Source organism: Taudactylus pleione, unplaced genomic scaffold (assembly GCF_031769625.1).
Source record: "Taudactylus pleione unplaced genomic scaffold, aTauple2 ptg000537l, whole genome shotgun sequence".
NCBI classification, from domain to species: domain Eukaryota; kingdom Metazoa; phylum Chordata; class Amphibia; order Anura; family Myobatrachidae; genus Taudactylus; species Taudactylus pleione.
The window spans coordinates 6,872,600-6,893,387 of NW_028284939.1; the positions used below are offsets into that span (position 1 = coordinate 6,872,600).

The window sequence follows — 20,788 nt, forward strand, 5'->3', positions numbered from 1 at the left end:
CAGTGCAGCCGCTGCGCGTGCACAGGGCCTCACCATTGACCCACTTGCGAGTGCATAGGCGCTTGCGAGCGGGTCTGAATGAGACCCTCTGGCCTCATCCCTCCCAGGAAAACGGGGGCAACACACCCCGGTTTCCGGGAACACCTTCCAAACGGCTGGAAGACACCGCAAGCAGACTCGCAGACGGAGGGCTGCACATACGCAGTCCTCTCACAATCGGAGATGTACGCTAACCATGGAGTTAGCGCACATTTCTGAATAAGACCCTAAGTACATAGACCCCAAAGTGTAAAAAACGCTATTTCGCTATTTATATTAAATTAACCCCTCTAATGAATATCAATTGTACACTTGTACAGGAAAATTGGCACCTAATCGGAAACCGTTCCACCCTGATTATCCCGACAACCACTAAATTTGATTCCGACGAAGTAAAAAATTCCCTTGCAACCTCAGGATATTGCAATTGGAAAATAAGTAGGAAAAACAGATGCAGAGTATTATTATAAGTGAAAAGGCTCTGTGGGAAATGGATAAAGGGCCTGATTCATTATGGATAACAACTGCGAATGCAATAGTGATTACGCACACCGTCTCACTGCGATATTATGCTAATCCATTGCAATTGCTAAGCTGCCGCAGGACTACATAGGGAAGCTCACTTTACCTTACACATCCGTAATGTTTAGCAAGTCTGTGAAACCATCGGTAACACAGAGTACCATGGCAGCCTCACGCACACTTGCACAAGCTCTGACCTTACTCAGGAATTGCTAACCTCATCGCACGTACTGAGTACTCCAACTGCGTACGGCATCGCAGTGGATAATTTATGCACGCCCCTGCAAAGGCGTTCAAACACACTGGCACGCCTGTGTTAACCCGACCACCGCGTCACCACCGATGGGTCTGCGTAGTCACTGTGATCGCAGTCCCGATCGCAGTGGCCGGTTAGCGTACACGCACTGTGATGCATACACATGCACAGTACGCAACAATCGTCTGATTGCGTGTGTATTAGCAGTTGCGATCTTTGCTGAATAAGGCCCAAAGTCTGGGGGACATGTTGTACAATGGTTACGGTATTATAATATCACACCACTATACTAACAATACAGAACTACTAGGTATGGCCATCGCCGAGTTTCATCCATCGATGGTCTAGGACTGATGATGCCCATCATCGATATCGTGGGTACGGGCACAGTATGTTTTGAAAACAACGGAGCCGGACCGATGGCGGAGATCTGCGCATACGCGGCACACAACCATCGTAGCAGAACAATCGATGGTTTTATATTGCCAGCTAAAATCCATCGCTAGGATGACCACCACTGGACGGGGATCTTAAGATCACACCCCTTATCCCGTCGCAGCGTCCCTCCCCCCGTTCTCCCCTCCAATCGCAGCTTGAGTGGGAGGAGATAATCGCAGCGACCAATCTGCGAGAGCCGTGCGTTTTTGCCGCGAGTTTCTCTCCCGCCAGCAGCGGCAGCAGCAGATCATCATGGAGGCTGAGACACTGCGGCGTGTGGCACCGAAACTGGGGATCACCTCAAGCCGGGTCCTGGGGTAGGTGCCTGGGAAGCCCCTTTGGGCGTAGTCCCGGGGTTAGGCGCAGTGCTCTGCTTCTAGTGGTCACAGTGTAGTTGGAGAGTTGCAGCATGTGCGGCTGCCTCGGCCGGAGATGCTGCAGAACCGCTTGTGGTGCACAGGGAGAAGCTCCTGGACCCCAGTTACTGATCTGATGGGGCTGTGCGGATCCCTGCCCTGCCTTTAATAACCCCTTGCTTATATGCTACAGAACAGTATTTAGGGGAAGGGGGCAATTTCTAAGTTGGGACTTTTGTGCAAATGAAATAAAAAACAAAGTGAGTTTGGTCTTTCACAACCCATGATGCAATGCAAAGGGTGCACATTAACTTATATTTTCTTGCTTTTGCATGCAGGGTAGATACTGGCTGCTTTTGCATGTTAAATCTACCTCACCTGCAGTTCAGCATGTTTTTGCCAAGGTGAAAAGTTACTCCCCAATTCGTTTTCTGCTTTATTCCCAGCTCTGGATTGGTGCCTACATATACTTGGGAAGCCGGCGGATGCCATGCCAGCTTCCCGACTGCTTAATCCCTGCAAGGGTTAAATGTCAGGTGTTGAAATCCCGACGCCTGTCATTTTACCTATGCCAGGAGACCGGCGCCTGGCATCCCGATCGAAGGGCTGCTGCTGCCGTGGGGGAGGGGAGGATTAGGTTTAGGGCTCCCGGGGGGACTTAGGGTTAGGTGGCGGGGAAGGGGGGTTAGGTTTAGGCACTTAGAGGGGGGGGGGGGGGTTGGGGTTAGGCACCCCTAAGGAGGATAATGGGGGGGATGGAATTGGATTAGTTATCCATACCTCTCTAGACGATCAGGAGTTCCTCCTGTGTCGGGCAGACGCTGTCAGGATTTGAACCGCCGGACATGCCGGCGGTATATCATACTGATTCCATGTACTCAGTTGAGCCCTAGTCCAGGTTATCAGATCGGCTATAGAAACATGGACTGAATATGGGCATGCTTGTTTTGCAATGTGGCCATGCGTGAAATTGATAACTAGTTGCATGTTTGTATGTATTCATTTAATGATCATCGATGGCAGAATTTTTTTTTTTTAACCAACGCCATGGGAGGCCCTAAGCATAGGGCTTCCTCCTGATTGGCCTGCTGCTTGCCAAGTCCCACCTCCCACTGTAAGAGCTGTTGCAGTGATGGCCATCAATGGTGTAAACTGGGGGTTTCCCAAACTCTGTCCTCAAGGCACCCTAACCGTCCAGGGTTTAAGGATATGTTTGTGCACATATGGTAGAATCACACTGACTGAGGTACTAATTAAATTGCCTGTGCTTAATCATGGATATCCTTAAAACTTGGACCATTAGGGTGCCATGAAGACTGAGTTTGGGAACCACTGGTGTAAACTATTGATGGTTTCCAGGGCCGTAACTAGGGTAGTGCGAACTGTGCACTGTCTTATGTCCCTATTTAAAAAATGGGGGAGGGGCGCCAATGCTCTCTCTGGCACAGGGCACCAGAAAGTCTAGTTACGGCGCTGATGGTTTCCTGCCATTGATGATGGACATACTTTGTTAAGTACAGACATTGTAGCCTCTTGCATGCAGGGCTCTATCATTGGTCCTGTGGTTGATGCTCTGTAAATTCTGTATAATAATGTGCTACATAGTTGAGCTATAAAGTTCCCTTAACATTTGTGCTGCATAATATGGGGTGATAAAAGCTGCTTTTCCCAGGAATATATAACGCTATATACACACTTATGTACGCCACATTCCTCTGCTCTCTGTATACGTTATTAAATATGGGAGTCGTACATGTGAGCTAGTTGCGAGAGGCGCTGTGGTTGTGCTCTATAGTCATGTGATGTCTGCTGCGCTTTTAGGAAAGCGGAGGAGTTCCTGCGCCTGTCGCAGGTGAAGTGCAGCGGCCTTTCCGCTCTGACCACGGCCACCAGTAACGCAGTCATGTGTCTCCAGCTGGCAGCCACCTCTATGAATCACCCCATTGACAAGGTAAGGTCACCCGAGTGTCTCTAGTAGTTTATGGCACAGAAAGAATCAGCGCTGTTTTAGCACATTGCAACCTGTCTGTTATCCGGCTGCGCTATGGCCTAGCATGTATATCTTGCTTGCACTGTTTTGTTAATTTAGCCTTTTATGGGGTGATGCAAATGTTTTTTGGGCGACCAATGGAGCAACTCAATTGTTGCTCCATTCGGTCACCAGTGCCTTGTGTGTGCGCCCAAAAGCACGGGGTTTAGCCGCATATAGCAGCGAACCCCTTCTAAAGTCCTGTTTGAGCACCCAAACATCCGACTTATCGTACATTTCTGCTCGCCACGTTGGGAGGCTGCGAGCAGGAATATGTGCAGCCGCGACTATTAGCACCCGAACGGAGCAACAATTGAATTGCTCCATCGGGCGCCCAAAAGAAATAGCCGCTGCTAAAATAAATGAATCGCCCCCTTAAAAGTTAAAGTGGAACTAATCATGAAGAAAACTGAGTATACTGTAGGTGGAAGGTGAACTGTACAGCTTTCACTGTCCTTGCCTGACGGAATAGCTATTAAGTCAGACTTTGCTTATAACATGTTTCTGTGACAGCCCCTCCTCCTACTATCATGGGCGGAGTAAGGAGACAGCGGGCAGGAAGGGATGAGAGTTGTGGATCACCCAAAGGTGTCCCGTGGCCGATGTAAGTGCAGTGGGAGAACTCTCGAATGATGGGTCCAATATTCTAGTAAAACAGAATTGTTTCTATCTCTGAGCATCACCAACTGCAAGAGATGAGCGCTCCCAGGCAGCAAGGGCTGGAGCTGTGCAAGTCACTACAATATACAGTATGGGATGCAGTTTATTTACCGACGTCCGGAATCCCGACACTGGAAGCCGGGCTCTGTACTAAAGATAGGCGTCTAAATCCCGACGCCTATCTTTAGACAGACGCCGAAATCCCGAGCGAAGGTAAGCCTGTTAGCTGCGGAGGGGGGAGGGAGGGGCTTAGTTTTAGGCACCCCCAGGGGGACTTGGGGTTAGGCACCACTCGGGGAGGATTAGGTTAGGGTCAGGCACCCCTCCGGGAGGGTTAGGTTTTGTGTGTGGGAAGGGGTGGTTAGGGTAAGACATCACCGGGTTAAGGTTAGGCACGACTAGGGGGGGGGGGGGGGCACTTACCAACCCCAGTCAGGATCCTGACAGTTCGGTTTCCAGCATCGGTATTTAGTCTGCCACTAATACATCCGCCAGCATTACATACCGATTCCTACAGTATATATCATGGTCACGTGTTATTTCACATGCAATTATAGTGTTCACTCTTTATGACGCGTCCCCTTCTTGTCACTCTTGGGGACAGCCCCTAAGCTATGTGGTCACTGTAAATGGGTGCATGCGCCCAGCGTCGATTCACTGGCTGTGACCGCTGCATTCCCCACCTGCGGGACACTGCGGCCTGCGGGATGGGACAGAACCTGAAGGCTGGTTCAGCGGGGCGCCGGGGGGCAGGGTGCTTTCTGCCCTTTAGAAATGGGGCAGAGCGTGGCACCCCGCTGAAACAGCCTAGCGGGAACGCTAAATTAAATCTTTGGCATTTTTTCCACTTGCATTATGGCATTTGGTACCGCTCCTGCCCTGTCCAGTGTGTAATTGTTCTGCTTTGCAGGATTATCTGGTCCGGCTTTCGGGGCTGAATAAGAAAGTGTATCACAGCTGTCTGAAGTCATTTGAGTGTTTGTTGGGAGTGAATTCCAAGTTGGGCATCAGGGACCTGGCAGTACAACATGGCTGCGTGGAGGCAGTGAGCACAGCGTCCAGAATCCTGAACAGGTCAGAATGCATTGTATCGCCTGGGCTACGTAACTAGCACAGGGTGAACCCTTCCTTTCTGCCCTTTTTTTAATTTCCATTTTTACCTTTTTAAATACAGTCAGTACTCCCTTAGATATAATGGAGCTGATTCTGAGTCGGACACTAGTGCGAGCGAGTTATTTGCTATAGTCACGCCTGCGACTATGCTAATGTTATCAGCCCTTCCCCTGGTGTACATCCTTGCGTCTGACTGCGCAGGGACTGGAACGCCCACTTTTAGCGGCTGCAGTCGCAACTATCGGAAGCACTAAAGGAACATGCACCAACCGTATGCCAGTTGCTTGAATATCTGTATTGTATTGCTTCCAATGTACCCGATTAAACGTCTGATTCCACAGCCACTCCTCGGACACGCCCGTAAGATAAATGGTCAATTCAAGTGTAACCCTTAGGCATCCATTAGGAACTACTGACCTCTTCTCAGACATGAAGCACCAAGTGTCTGGTATCTCGGTGACGTTACTGGTTCTCACAGAATTATTAGGCTGCCTTCTCGTGGACATTAGGGTGGCCTACAGATTGCCTCTAACTGTGTTAGTGATCTGCCCTCCTTTAATAACTTGCCGGCTATCCCCTGGCACACACCTGCCCGGTCCTTGGGTTTCTGGTAATGTCCAAGTGCATCGTGCAGTTCACCAAGTTCATAGTTTTGGACCCTTCGTCCCAATGGTAATTATTTGGTCTTCAGCAGAAATTATTGTCCATTTCTATATCTAAATGTATGCATTTCCTTTTTCAGGTATGAGGCCAGCCTTTCCCAGACTCAGCAGGAAGACCTCGATTTATCCAAACCTTTGTTTATCGCTGCCTCTCTGTATGCTGCATGCAGGTACAAAGTGCTTCTGCCACATGCACTTACTCATTTAATGAACAATAAAGTCCGTATGCTGGGTTCATTGTAGCCCTGTCACAGGCTACCCAGTCATCAGCCAAGATCTCAATGACCATGTTTGGACAAGAAGAGGACGTGATAGTATATGGAGATCTATATAATAATATCCTTTTATACTTTTTTGGGGGTTAGGAGGGGGGAGTCCATCTTTAGGCCTGGTTTGCTCAGGTTGAGCAGTGAGATGGGGCAGGAGGGGGGAGTCCATCTTTAGTCCTGGTTTGCTCGGGTTGAGCAGTGAGATGGGGCAGGAGGGGGGAGTCCATCTTTAGTGCTGGTTTGCGCGGGTTGAGCAGTGAGATGGGGCAGGAGGGGGGAGTCCATCTTTAGTGCTGGTTTGCTCGGGTTGAGCAGTGAGATGGGGCAGGTGGGGGAGTCCATCTTTAGTCCTGGTTTGCTCGGGTTGAGCAGTGAGATGGGGCAGGAGGGGAGTCCATCTTTAGGCCTGGTTTGCTCAGGTTGAGCAGTGAGATGGGGCAGGAGGGGAGTCCATCTTTAGTCCTGGTTTGCTCGGGTTGAGCAGTGAGATGGGGCAGGAGGGGAGTCCATCTTTAGGCCTGGTTTGCTCGGGTTGAGCAGTGAGATGGGGCAGGAGGGGAGTCCATCTTTAGGCCTGGTTTGCTCGGGTTGAGCAGTGAGATGGGGCAGGAGGGGGGAGTCCATCTTTAGTGCTGGTTTGCTCAGGTTGAGCAGTGAGATGGGGCAGGAGGGGGGAGTCCATCTTTAGTCCTGGTTTGCTCAGGTTGAGCAGTGAGATGAGGCAGGAGGGGGGAGTCCATCTTTAGTTCTCATTTGCTCGAGCTGAGCAGTGGCTCGGCAGGGTTATGGGCTGAGCAGTGAGATGGGACAGGCATCCTGATGTGTCACTGAGGAATAAGGGCTGGTGGGTGCTTACCTGGCACCCAGGTTGGGATATATTGCAGTGTTGAGATGACTAGTAATAGGAGTGAGAGATTATGAACCTTCCCTGTGAGTACTAAATAGCATTTTCATCTATTATGTAACCGTGAACTGTGTTCCAGGTGCATGAAGTTGAAAGTGGAGAAGTCGAAGTTACTGGCTACATCTGGAGTGAAGAAAGGGATCTTTGAGCGCCTGTGCCTTCAGTTGGAGAAAATTGGCGCACATATCTGCCGTGAGTACCGCACAGTTTATAGATTTTTATTTTTTTTCTATTTATCAGTCACTGTATTATACAGTGGCCACTAATATATGTACTGAGGATGGGTGGGATTTTGTGTCCTGCTTACTGTGATGAGAAGTTCCTCCATTCTGACCATGATTCTCTCCTGAAATCCAGAGGAGAATGTCGCAGTCACACAGCAGCCGCGGAAAAGGCAGAAGACATTGCTGGAATGTGTGGAGCAGGACCCTGGTGAGTATTCTCCACTATAGGAGAAGGCAGACGCACTTTTTTTTTTTTTTTACTTTGTGGAAAGTCAAAAATCTTTAATCAGTCGGGACACATGATGCCTATATTTAACCTTTTTCCTTGTTATTGGCATAATCGCGACGTCTGTCCCACACTTAGGGAGCCATTGTTCCTGCCGCAGGTCAGTTGGCTGGCCTGTGAATGTCAATAGGCTAGTCTCCTTTACGCGTGGGAGAGCGGTATCATAGAGATGGTGTTTTCCATATGTTGTAATGGGTTAGGTACGGGATGCCGGCGCTCAGGATCGCGTCAGTCAGAATCCCGATGTCGGCATCCCGACCAGTTTACCATCCCGATGGCTGTAAGTATACTAACCTAACCCTACCATCCCTGGTGCCTAAGCCTAACCATCCCCCATAAGCCCAGTACATACTTTCGGGATTCCGGCATTGTGGACGCCAGAATCCCCGCTGTCTGCATCATGAACGTAGTCCCATCGTAATAACTCCCAATTACAGACAAGAAAACATTAGACCCACACAGTGTCTCGTACAGGAAACAACACCCAGATCATCTCTGCCACAGCGCCTCTAGTGGTGGAGGTGGTGTACATGCTTTGACCTAAGTTTGATGTAATATGGCAGCATGGGATATGATATGTTTACAGTGTGCTTCAACTGTTAACAAAGTAAAAAAAAAAAATTGTCGTTTTTTTTTTTTTTTTTTTTAAAGTTAGAAATTTAGACAATACAATTTTTTTTTTTATACCATTTATTGTGGTACAAAACTTCAAAGTGCACATAGACTTATTTATCTTTGGATACATTTTGGGAAACATACTTAGGGAAGGCTATCTGTACTTTATTTTGCGTGTGTATAAAAAAAAAAATTATATATATATGTTATTCCCTGCAACATCCCCCACTGCTGCGCATGTTGGGGACATGTGGAACCTTAGCCGATTTTATTTTTATTTTTTTAAATAGATGTTTCTTTCAGCATGTGTGCGCACCATGTGTGTTAGGTGTGTCGTATACGTGCATGCAAATATGATGTGACAATTTCGAGCAGCAGTCCGTTTTATTATATAGGGGTGTGTACATACATACAAATGCACGCTGATCATACTATCACTCTAACCACTGCTGGCAGGATAGTCTACTTGGCAAACTTACACCCACTTATACCCACATATACTTATGTAATAAGTAATATCCTATAACTTGTTTCTGACTCCCATCTGTACAGAATCTGATGAGGATGAAGTCCCCCGTAAACAAGCGTGTTCCGAGCCGGCAACCAAAGAGAGAGACTATGAAGAATGGAAGAGAAAAATCTTGGAGAATGCAGCCAAAGCCGGCAACCCGGAGTAACCTCCTCGCGGCTGGACACGATTGCAGTGTTTTATTCCAGCCATGGACAGAAATGCTGCGCTTACCTCTCTGTTGCTAAATGAACTAAACTTGGTAAGAAGACTAGGAACGGCTGTTTTGTTTATGATGCTGCCATGCAGGACTTCAGTACATCTACCGCTCACCAGAATACAGCTCAAATCCTCTTAGTTGTCTGTTTAGTTGTGGCCGCGGTTGATTTTTAGTTTTGTTTTTTTATGTGCGCTAATGATGGTGTGTTTTAGGATATATACAATTCTTGCTACGGAACACCCAGAATTTTTTTTTCCCAGTTTTAAAATGAGAAAAATACCTACATTCTGATGCCTCATCATAGTTGAATATATAATCATACATTTTGCTAGAATCCTGTTTATATTGCGTGTTACTTTTGTGGTTCTACAATGAACAAATGGGCTCCATTCCCATGGATATCCGGTCACTAGGAACCAATGCCGCCTTCGTATTGGTCATGCAGTACCGTTGTGATGTTAGCGATTCTTGGTGAATTTATTGATTGCTATTTAATTAAAATTAGTTCAGCCCCCACCCAAAAAGAATGTCTGCCTCCTCTGCGAATGTAACTGGAACTATTTGGCATTGCTGCACCCGATAGATCGCTTGCTTAGAACAGATGGTGGGGATTTCATTGCTTTTCTTTGCTCAGTTTAGTGGTTATGTTTCACCTCCATTCAGTTGTAGTAAGTGCTGCAAAGTTCTCCCTATATCAGTTTATCCAGAGTTATCACATGTATGAATAAAACTGGGATATACTAGAGTGTCCGGGAGGGGGATGTAGGAAGCTCCAGTTTTTAGTTGTTTTTAATAAGATAGACTGTTACCCTTTTCTGTGTTCTCTAATTTTATTTAATCTTGTCCTCACACAGTGCATTTTAGGGCAGTCTACACCTGACTGTTAAGTCAGTGTATTTTCTGCTAGGGTTTGTTTGTCTTGTACCTGGACAGCTTTGATTATTGCTACACGTTTAATTTATAGCACAAAGTCTACCAGTTTTTTATTTACGAATATTAAATGTTTTTACTGTGTCTGTCGTGTGTTTTTTTTTTTTTTTTTTTTAATATATTTTGTAAAATAAATCAATGATCTTTGCTCTATTCTAATCATTTTGTGGTGTTTATTGTAGGGATACAAAATTGAGCCCATGTTTGAAAGAAACCTGAAAAAAATAAATAGGTGCCTGGGGAAAGGTTAACGCTTATCACCAATTAGAGTAGCCCGAGGCCTCCCACCCCACTCTGGGGAATGACTGGATCTATCCACTAATCGGCGTGCAAGATGCTGTCACATGACCTGTACAGGAGGGGGGAAATTATTTGCACAAACCGATTGGCTCTACATTAGAATGCCTCCGAGGGTCGTTTTGTTTTTCAGACTACTGTTGAGATTAAAGAAGGAGGACTTTTTGCCCTTTTAGAAATGGGGCAGGGCGTCCCGCTTGAACAGCCTAGCGGGAACTCTAGAATGTATGTCCATGTGGTAGGGAATATAGATTGTAATCTCCACTGGGGACATGGACTGATGTGAATGGTTACATATTCTCTAATGCCCTGCAGACTGTGGGCCTGATTCAGAGCTGAACGCTCTGACCAGAGCGCTCGCTCTGAATCAGGACCCTCCTACCTTTTTTTTTTTTGGAGCGTCCTCATGGACGCTCGCATAGCTGTGGGTTACCACCCACAGCTATAGCGAGCGTCCATGATGATGGCCACGATGGTCTTGACCATCGCGACCATTGGGCTTGCGACAGAGACCCTGCGGTAGGGTCTCGCTGCCGCAAGCCCTGGAGTGATTTTGGCTCTATCAGAGCCAAAATCACTTCCACTGACATCACTAGTGATGTCAGTGGGACCGGTTTGAGATGGTAGGCGTTCCCATGGGAATGCCTCCGTCTGGCAGGCACGCCCACCAAAGGGGGCGTGCTGTCAATCAACATCGACAGCACGCCCCCTTTGGTGCGAGACCCGGAGCGATGGTGAGCCCGTCGCTCGTCGGGTCTCGCACATGCGCACGACAGAGCTCGCTCCGTCGTGCGCATGCACAGTGGGGAACATCGACCCGCTTGCGAGCGTCCTGCCGCTCGCGAGCGGGTCTGAATGACCCCCTGTGTGCGCTATATAAACTATATTAACTTCCAGGAGTTGACCCTAGAAGTCAAAAATAACAAAATGTATACCTCAAATTATTCAAAAGAAGTAGGACGAATTCTTATGTGCACTTTAAGAGTGCACACCGTCCCCCATGCAAGAGAAATATCCCTAAAGGCCAGCTCCTCCGCCTGAGATGAAATTGCTCAGAATTGGGAACTTTAGAAAAACAAGCGAATGATATGATAGATTCCTTTCAACAGCGAGGATACCCCAGCGCTATTGTAATGAGAGCATTTGAGGAAGTTATTATGAATAGAGACGAGCTTTTGGAACAGAAACATATGATAAATATGGAGATAGAGTGGTAGCATTTATATCCACCTACAATAGTCATTGTTTTAAAATTAAAAATTTCTACTTCAGGGTCCATAGGGTATCCACAGGATACCTTGGGGTATAGGTGTGACGTCAGTCGCAGGGCACCAAAGAGTTAAGCTTTCAGCCTCCCAGGATGCACTAGGTCCCCCTCCTATACCCCGCCCCCGGGCCAAGGCACCTCAGTTTAGTTTGGTGCCCGGCCGGAGTCGGGTGCACCTGTTGGAGTGGGGGCTAGAAGAGCCCCTGAAGCTTTTTCTTCATGCAGCTGTGGCTGCACATCTGGATGAACAGCATGGACAGTCAGTCCTGACGTCCATGCTGTCTTCCCTACACCCCGCCGGTACCAGAACGCCGGTACTGATCCGGGGATGCTGGTGGGCGTCTGGGGTCACAGCTAGCGGTGACCCCAGATGCTCCGGACCATGGCCGGATTCAAGGGGGACAGAGGTAAGCAGCGGGGTCCCGCGGTGGGTCCCCGCTGATCACATGGTCCTAAGTCCCCAGGCAGGGGGCTCCCTGGGGACTGGCTGCAGCGTGGAGCCAGGCGACCAACCTGCGCTTCCACTACCCCCTGGGACAGCGGACCGCAGCAGAGCGGTAGCGCTGCGGCGTCCCAGGGGTTAAATGCATGCCAGGGGAGCGCGCCTTCCCTGTCTCACAGCCGGCGCCTCCCCCGCTGCACACAGCCCTCTCTGCACTGTGCTGACTGGTCCTGTGTCAGCGCTCCTCCCCCAGGCCAGCTTCTCTCTGCTCCTCGGCGGCCATCTTCTCTGCAACGCATGGTGAACGCTGCTGGAAGTCTGGAAGGAAGCATCGTGGTCTGGGTCCCCCCGCATACCTCTCCTCCGCTGTGGCTCAGGTCTGTGTATGCAGCGCTGTGTCCTACCAGGCCCTGTGTCTGTGTAGTTGAGTGATCAGCGCTGTTACTGCAGGAATTGTTATTTCTCTGCATTGTATGTGACTGTGCTAGCGCTGCCTGTAACTTTTCTTCTCTAAACTGTCAGCTTTATTACTGTCCCTGTTCTTTCTGCTAAAGCCCTTGCGGTGCGGTGCTGCAGGGTGGTCTCTCGCCTATTTAATACTTAATTGGTGAGAGAGGTCACATACGTGGTGCCATCATGTCTGAAAGTGATTTTCCCCTCCGGCTACAGTGTACCACGTGCAAAGTACCGTTAGCGGAGGGGGAGGGTAGCGTGGAGGGCCTTTGCCGGCAGTGTTTGTCCATGGCGCGGCCTATTACGGTTACAGCACTGGTACAGGAGCCGCCCTGGGCTTGTTTCGCTCAGGCGTTAACAGCTTTAGTGGGCCAGTTAGCTCCGCAGCCCGCGTTTACTTCGATGGGTTTGTCCCAGCAGTCTGTGGTGTCGTCACCCATGCAGGGGTTCCCACGACAATTGGTGGTACCCCACAGTCTCCCTATTTCCCCGCTCCGGGGTTCTCAGGAGCCAGCGTGGGTTAACTCCCTGACGAGTTCTGTACAGCACTTGTCAGATGTGTTGCAAGGGGAGTCTGTGATGCGGCCTCATAAAAGGCCGGTGGCGTCTCTGTCCGCTCCTTATGAGGATGACGAAGGGACGTCTGATGATGGGGAGATTCTGGATCCTTACGATCAGGAACCTCTCCATACTAAGCACGCTGATGCTAAGTCCAAAGTATATATTCCTGGACTTATTCGGGCGGTCCGCACAGCCTTGGTGATTGAGGACGAAGTTCCCCCAGCGGCTAAATCTAAGTATGCCTTTTTCAAAGATGTGAAGGGCGATGCCACAGTCTTTCCTCTTTCGGGTCAGTTGGTGGACCATTTAGAGGAGGCGTGGAAACAACCTGGCAAAAGATACCAGCCGCAGAGACGCCTGGCGGTGGCTTATCCGTTCGCGGATAATTATTTTGCTAAGTGTGAATCCCCTCCACAGGTGGATTCTCACGTGACCCGTCTTGTCCGTAGTGCCACATTGCCGATGCCATCCATGTCCTCCCTTAAGGATGCTACGGACCGCAAGGTAGAAATCTGCCTGAAGTCCGCTTATTCCCTTGCAGGGGGGGCAGCACGGCCGGCTATGGCCATTTGCTGGGTTGCCAGAGCGATGGAGCGCTGGGCGGATTCATTAGAGGCTTCTTTTGAATCCGACTGTCCGGCCGAACAGGCGGAGTTGATTGGCAATCTCCGTGATTCGGCCACCTACATCAACGAGGCGGCTCTAGACATTATTACTCTGGTGTCTAGAATTTCTTCAGCAGCGGTAGCTGCTCGTCGCACCTTGTGGCTGCGATCCTGGAAGTCGGACGCAGATTCCAAAAAGGGTCTGGAGGCGTTGCCGTTTACCGGAGAAGTTCTCTTCGGTCCGGATCTGGATAAGATTGTGGCCACGCTGGCGGCAGCCAAATCTGCTTGTCTCCCGTCGGCCGCTGCTCCTTCTGGTTCTGGACCATCGTCCTTTCGGTCATCTAGGGCCCAGGGCAGGCCCAAACCACAGTCGTTTCCTCGACAGGCTGGCCCTAAGAAATCGGTCAAGCCCCGGAAACAGGCATGGAGTACCAGACGTCCGGCCCCCAAGCCAGATGACAAGCCAGCGGCCTGACGGTCCGGGTCTCCCCTTGGGGGATCCCAGGGTGGGAGGCCGCCTGCTGCAGTTCTCCCGGTGTTGGTCGTTCACTACGACAGACACTTGGGTTCTGGAGGTGGTCTCTCACGGGTACGCCCTCTCCTTCCGGCACAGACCCCCGGCTCGATTCTTCACCACGGGTCTACCATCAGACAAAGGCTACGGAGCTGCGGAAGGTATTGCACACTATGCTCCAGGCTGGAGTTATAGTGCCTGTTCCATTCTCCCAGAGGGGCCAGGGTTTCTATTCAAATCTATTTTTGGTACAGAAACCCAATGGGTCATATCATCCGATTCTCAACCTCAAAGCACTCAACAAGTCTTTGCGGGTCCCGAAGTTTCGGATGGAGACCCTACGGTCCATCATTCTGGCGCTGGAACCTGGGGACTACATGGTGTCATTGGACATACAGGACGCTATGGCGGTTATGGCGGCTTCTCTGCGGCTGCAAGGAGTCCGCATGTTGCCGTATTTGGACGACCTGTTATTGGTGGCAGGATCTCCAGAGCTCCTGTTACACCACTTGGACCTGACCATTGCACTGCTGCAACGGCACGGCTGTCTAATCAACTGGCAGAAGTCCATTCTAATCCCGTCTCGGAGGATTCTGCATCTTGGAGCCTTATTGGACTTGGGACAGCAAAGGATCTTCGTGACGGAGGACAAGATCTCTGCTTTACAGTCAAGGGTGCGCAGTTGTCTGCACAGCCGCCGGGTGTCCTTACACTCGGCGATGAGGTTACTGGGCTCCATGGTGTCGGTGTTCGACATGGTGGAATACGCCCAGTTTCACTCTAGACCTCTGCAGCACCTGATCCTGTCCAAGTGGAACGGGCTGCCTCAGTCTCTGAAGTTCCAGACGATTGTGCTCTCCCTGGAGGTTCGCCTGTCCCTTGCGTGGTGGTTAAAGACGACCCACCTCAACAAGGGACGTCCGTTCTGGATTCCAAATTGGGTCCTGTTGACAACGGACGCCAGTCTTCGGGGCTGGGGAGCAGTTTCGGGTCCACACTTGTTCCAGGGCAGGTGGACGCCGACAGAAGCGGAGCTTCCAATAAATATCTTGGAACTCCGTGCGGTCTTCAATGCTCTCCTGCAGGCACAGCGGTTTCTCCAGGGTCACCCGGTGCAGGTCCAGTCGGACAATGCTACCACCGTGGCCTACATAAACAGGCAAGGAGGAACTCGCAGTCGGGCGGCTCTCGTAGAGGTCTCTCGGATCCTGGTTTGGGCGGAGCGCAATCTTCCGGCCATATCAGCGGTCTTCATCCCGGGAGTGCTAAATTGGGAGGCGGACTTTCTAAGTCGCCAGGACGTTCATCCAGGGGAATGGTCCCTGCACCCGGACGTTTTTCAACTACTGGTGGACAGGTGGGGTCTTCCAGAAATCGACCTCATGGCGTCCCGGCACAACAACAAGTTGCCGGTGTACGGGTCTCGCACAAGAGACGAAGGGGCGTCTCTGGTGGATGCTCTGTCCGTCCGGTGGACGTTCAGGTTCGCATACCTGTTCCCTCCGGTCTCCCTTCTTCCACGGGTAATCCGGAAATTCAAACAGGAAGGAGGGACGCTCCTGTTGATAGCTCCCGCGTGGCCCAGACGGCACTGGTTCTCAGACCTTCAGGGTCTGTCCGTGGACAGTCCTCTGCGGTTGCCGCTACGACCGGACCTTCTGTCTCAGGGTCCTTGTCTTCACCCGGACCTGACTCGGCTGTCTTTGGCGGCGTGGCTGTTGAGACGGCCATGCTGAGGTCCTGGGGGTTTTCCAGCTCTGTGGTGCGTACCATGTTACGTGCTCGGAAACCGTCTTCCGCGAGGATATACCATCGCGTGTGGCATACGTTCTTCCAGTGGTGTCGACCGAGAGGTTATGCACCGCGGGAGTTTCGTCTGTCTCGGATTCTCGCCTTCCTGCAAGCGGGACTAGATCATGGGCTTCGCCTTGCTTCTTTGAAGGTACAGGTTTCGGCCCTATCTGTCTGGTTTCACCGTAGGATTGCTACAATCCCGGATGTGCGCACCTTTATGCAAGGTGTTCTCCGTATTCAGCCGCCCTTTGTTCCACCTGTGGCGCCTTGGGATTTGGCTGTGGTCCTGAGGGCTCTCCAAGGACCGCCGTTTGAACCACTGGGCTCAGTGGATATTAAATGGCTAACAGCTAAGACTGTTTTCCTTCTGGCCGTTGCTTCAGCCAGACGTGTTTCTGAGTTGGGGGCTCTTTCTTGTAGACCCCCTTTCTTGGTTTTTCATGGGAACAGGGCAGTGCTCCGCACTCGGCCCGAGTTTCTTCCCAAAGTTGTTTCCCAGTTTCATGTTAACGAGGAAATAGTTGTTCCGGCCTTTAACTCACCGGGTCTTTCCGTGGGTGAGGCCTCTTTGGATGTTGTGCGGGCCTTAAGGACTTATGTTGACCGCACTTCTTTGTTTAGGAAGTCGGACGCTTTGTTGTCCTCTATGGCTTCTGTAAAAAGGGTTGGCCTGCTTCAAAGCAAACTTTGGCAGCCTGGGTCCGTATGGCTATTTCTGAAGCTTATCTTCATGAAGGCCTACCGGTCCCTCCTTCTCTGAAGGCTCATTCCACTAGGTCTGTGGGTCCTTCGTGGGCAGCTCGACGTGGTGCCGCGGCAGTTCAGATCTGCAAGGCTGCTACGTGGTCCTCTGTCCATACCTTCGTGAGGTATTACAGGTTTGACACCTTCGCCTCTCAGGATGCTTCCTTCGGGCGGCGGATTCTCCTTTCTGCACAGGAGCGTCCCCACCCTTAAAGGATACTGCTTTGGGACATCCCTAAGGTATCCTGTGGATACCCTATGGACCCTGAAGTAGAAAATATGAGATATGGTAAGAACTTACCCTTGTTATCTCTATTTCTACGAAGTCCATAGGGTTCCACAGGACTCCCGCCCTGTCGCACCTGTGCTGCAGATGGGCTTTGCTCTGATCACTGGTTTCCGTCTCCCTCTGGTGAGAATGTGATTCTTGTATGTGTCCAGATCTTTGTTCTCTCTCTTCCTTCTCCTCCTCCGGCCTATGGCTTGGTAACTAACTGAGGTGCCTTGGCCCGGGGGCGGGGTATAGGAGGGGGACCTAGTGCATCCTGGGAGGCTGAAAGCTTAACTCTTTGGTGCCCTGCGACTGACGTCACACCTATACCCCAAGGTATCCTGTGGAACCCTATGGACTTCGTAGAAATAGAGATAAGTAAGACAAGTTCTTACCATATCTCATATTATTGTACAGAAGAATCACAACATTCTAAGATAGAATTATATATTGAATGATCGTATTCCAGGAAAAAAAAACTTTTATTTTTAGAATAAAATAAATCTCTAGAAACCCTACTAGCACCAAGCTTCCTAACACCCTTAGAAAAACCAAAAGATAATATTAAAAATATCCCGTAGTTAAAATCTAAACCAAAAGGTTTTTATAGGTGTGGCAGGAAATAGGTGCTTGACATGTAATCATGCAATAACAACCTCGATATCTACCAATTGAGAATATAAAACCTATGAAATCAAGAGTTTTATTAACTGTAACACGACCTTTTGTTGTATATATGCTTTCATGTGATGTAACTTTAAATACATCGGTAGAACAACGACAGTGCTCAAATTTAGATTATTAGACTGAGCATCGTAGGAACATCAGAAAGGTACAGACACATAGCGTATCTAGGCATTTCTGTATCTATAACGGGTATCCTAGCTGTCTCAAACTAGTGGGAATTGAATATATTGTGCACTATAGATTGGATTTGTTCTCGTCCCTTCTCTTTATGCATGTTATGGAATCTATTAATTACCACCGGACGTGAAACCGGCGTACCCCCCCCCCTCCCACCCGTCCCCGCAGGCTAAACCTAAGTCTCCTGGGGGGGGTGCCTAACCTGAAACCTCTCCCCGGGGCTGCCTAACCCTAAGTCATCAACCCCGCAACTGTCCGCGCCCGGCTTGCCTACGTTCAGTTTGCCGGGTATTGGGCTACCGGCGTAGGTATAATGACAGGCGTCTGGATTTCGACACCTGTCATTAGTCCACTGCCGGGATTTGAGAGTCGAGAAGCCGGCGGTCGGCATTTCGACCGCTGACTTATTCACTGCATCCCGTTGTGATTATACAATTGTTAAAATTTGCACTATACCATGGATCTATTGTGAGAGACCATAACATCAAATGATCTATAAGTGTATAATGTATTTTTTTTTTCCATCTTTCTTCTTCTGTGTTCTATCATGTTTAATGACTTATTGCACAAGGTATGATGAATCTTCCTAGACGCAATTGTTATATTAAATATTTCTGTATAATGTTTAACTAATAGTACCTTAATATACCATGTTTTCTTACGATAAAAGCCTATATGTAAACTAGTTTCTAAAATTCTATACGAGTGCTATGATAATATACCTATACACAAAGCACATTATAAAGTCCTCCGCCAACTACATCTCCCATGATCCCTAGGACCAATCGGGAAGCTGATTGGTCCAAGGAGATGGTCACAAGGGTAACATTACATGACGGGGTGGCGGAGAAAGAAGTACTGTACTAGTGATTGTACTGTACAGGACGCGGGATGTTGTCACGTGACCCGGAACTCTCGTTCACCAGTGAAAGATCAGGGGAACGATCCCGTGACAACCAGGAGACGCACTCCCTTAGATGGATATCATCACCAGATCATGTGATGTTTTGTATAGATCACATAATTTGAAGTTGAGTCACCAAACTGAAGTGGAAGGTAATAAGAGTAGGAGTACATTCAGTAATATCTATTAAGTGTTTTTAAATAATTAAGTCAATTACTTTAATAGAGCTTCCTCCAGAGTTTTAATTTTATTAGTGTGTTAGTAAATAAAAAGGTTAATTGTAACCAGGAGCAAATGAGCAATGGGATTAGGAGGGGTATATAAAGGCCTCCCTAGACACACAACCTCCACCTTTGAAAAAGCTGTCAGCCTTACCCAGCAAAACGCGTTAGTTTTTCTGCCTTCACCCACCAAGTGACCTTACTGCCATATTTATCCAAAGCCTGGACCACCTTGCTTGTTACAAGGTGCCATCACCTTGGATTCCATCTTCATCTTCCTCTTGGGCTGGACCATACCTGCACACCATGAAAATCTGTGGTCGCCAAGCTTTGCATATGGAACTCATTTGCTAATAGGATCATCACTCGGTGAAAAGTTCTGGCAATTATATACTTATTGGACAATCTTATTTCTCATAAGGAGATTGACTACTTTTGCATTCTCTATATTCAACCATTGAATACGGAAGTGTGTGTATGTATATATACATATATACATAACAGGCTTTGCTTGACTGGGCAATCACTAGGGTGAGGCACCTTGCTCATATATGAAATTTTATATTGTATGCAAATAGTTTTTTTTTATTAAGTGATTTAAAGTTTTTTTTTATAAAGTGATTTATATATTTTTTATTTTATCTATATTTATTTACTCATTACAGCGCTACTATATTGTTTATGCGCACTATATAAATTCTGGTAATACAGTACATAAAAGCTATCTGCACTCTGTTTCCCAGGTTGGCAGAAGCTTATGATGGGAATTAAAAAAAGGTACCCTAAAGCTTATTAACACCCTTTTATTCATTTAAATGCTGGATTTTCCACAAATACTGTTAGGACTATGGGGTCTATTTACTAAGCTGTGTTAGGAGATAAAGTGAATGGTGATAAGGTACCAGCCAATCAGCTCCTAACTTTCATGTCACAGACTGTGTTTGAAAAATGACAGTTAGGAGCTGATTGGCTGGTACCTTATCACCGTTCAATTTATCTCCTAACACTGCTTAGTAAATAGATGCCTATGGGGTTTATGTATCAAGCAGTGAAAAGCATGGAGAAGTGGGCCAGTGGATAAGTTGCCCATAGCAACCAATCAGCTTTGAAGTAGCATTTATCAAGTACAGTCTATAAAATAGGAAGGAGCTGATTGGTTGCTATAAGCAACTTCTCCACGCTTTTCACTGCTTGATACATAAACCCCATCTTTAACTGAAGAATGAGAGTGAGGAGACATATTTTTTTTTTTTCTGTTGCTGTCTATATTATTTGTCACTTTTGTGCACCTTAGTTGAGTTTGGCGCGGAAAAGCGATATCTTGCAAAAGTGCGACAGAAATGTGAAGGGCACTGCCCCCCACCCTCTTATCTAATTTAAATAATCCTGTTTCAGAAAATTAAGTCTTATTTCATTATTGTAAACCAATGTACTTAATCCATGCTTAGAGAGGTTTTCCCACTCCTTCATATTGTCCAATGGAGGTTCTGCTATCGTGACCTGCAGATCTGTCCTTTTCCCTGTAAAACTAGGTGCAATTGCACAAATGTAGGTGTATGGATGACAGGGGGCTTTTGTCTGTGGTTTCTAAATTACTTAAATGTCTTCCTACAAAGCTAAAACCTACACCCAAGACCATACCTTCAAATTTACTGTCCTTCACACAACAAAGATGGGAAAATGTCAATGTCCATTTAATATGAGTGTGTCACATGTTCCCCAGTGAGTGTAATATATTCTTCCAGTTGTTAATATAACGAAATGAAAAGTATTCTACTGTATTTATTTATTTCATTTACAAATTACATAATTTAAGT

The 20,788-nt window shown here is 48.3% G+C and overlaps 1 protein-coding gene across 1 annotated transcript; it reads left to right on the forward strand.

Annotated features, from left to right (window-relative positions):
• Nucleotides 1-1,445: 1,445 nt before the first annotated feature.
• ORC6 (origin recognition complex subunit 6) lies at nt 1,446-10,157 on the forward strand. Its single transcript, XM_088451122.1, has 7 exons — nt 1,446-1,572; nt 3,433-3,562; nt 5,211-5,374; nt 6,156-6,245; nt 7,328-7,440; nt 7,606-7,680; nt 8,926-10,157. The coding sequence occupies exons 1-7, from the start codon at nt 1,508-1,510 to the stop codon at nt 9,048-9,050; spliced, it is 762 nt and encodes a 253-aa protein (XP_088307248.1). The 5' UTR covers nt 1,446-1,507; the 3' UTR covers nt 9,051-10,157.
• The last annotated feature ends 10,631 nt before the right edge of the window (nt 10,158-20,788 follow it).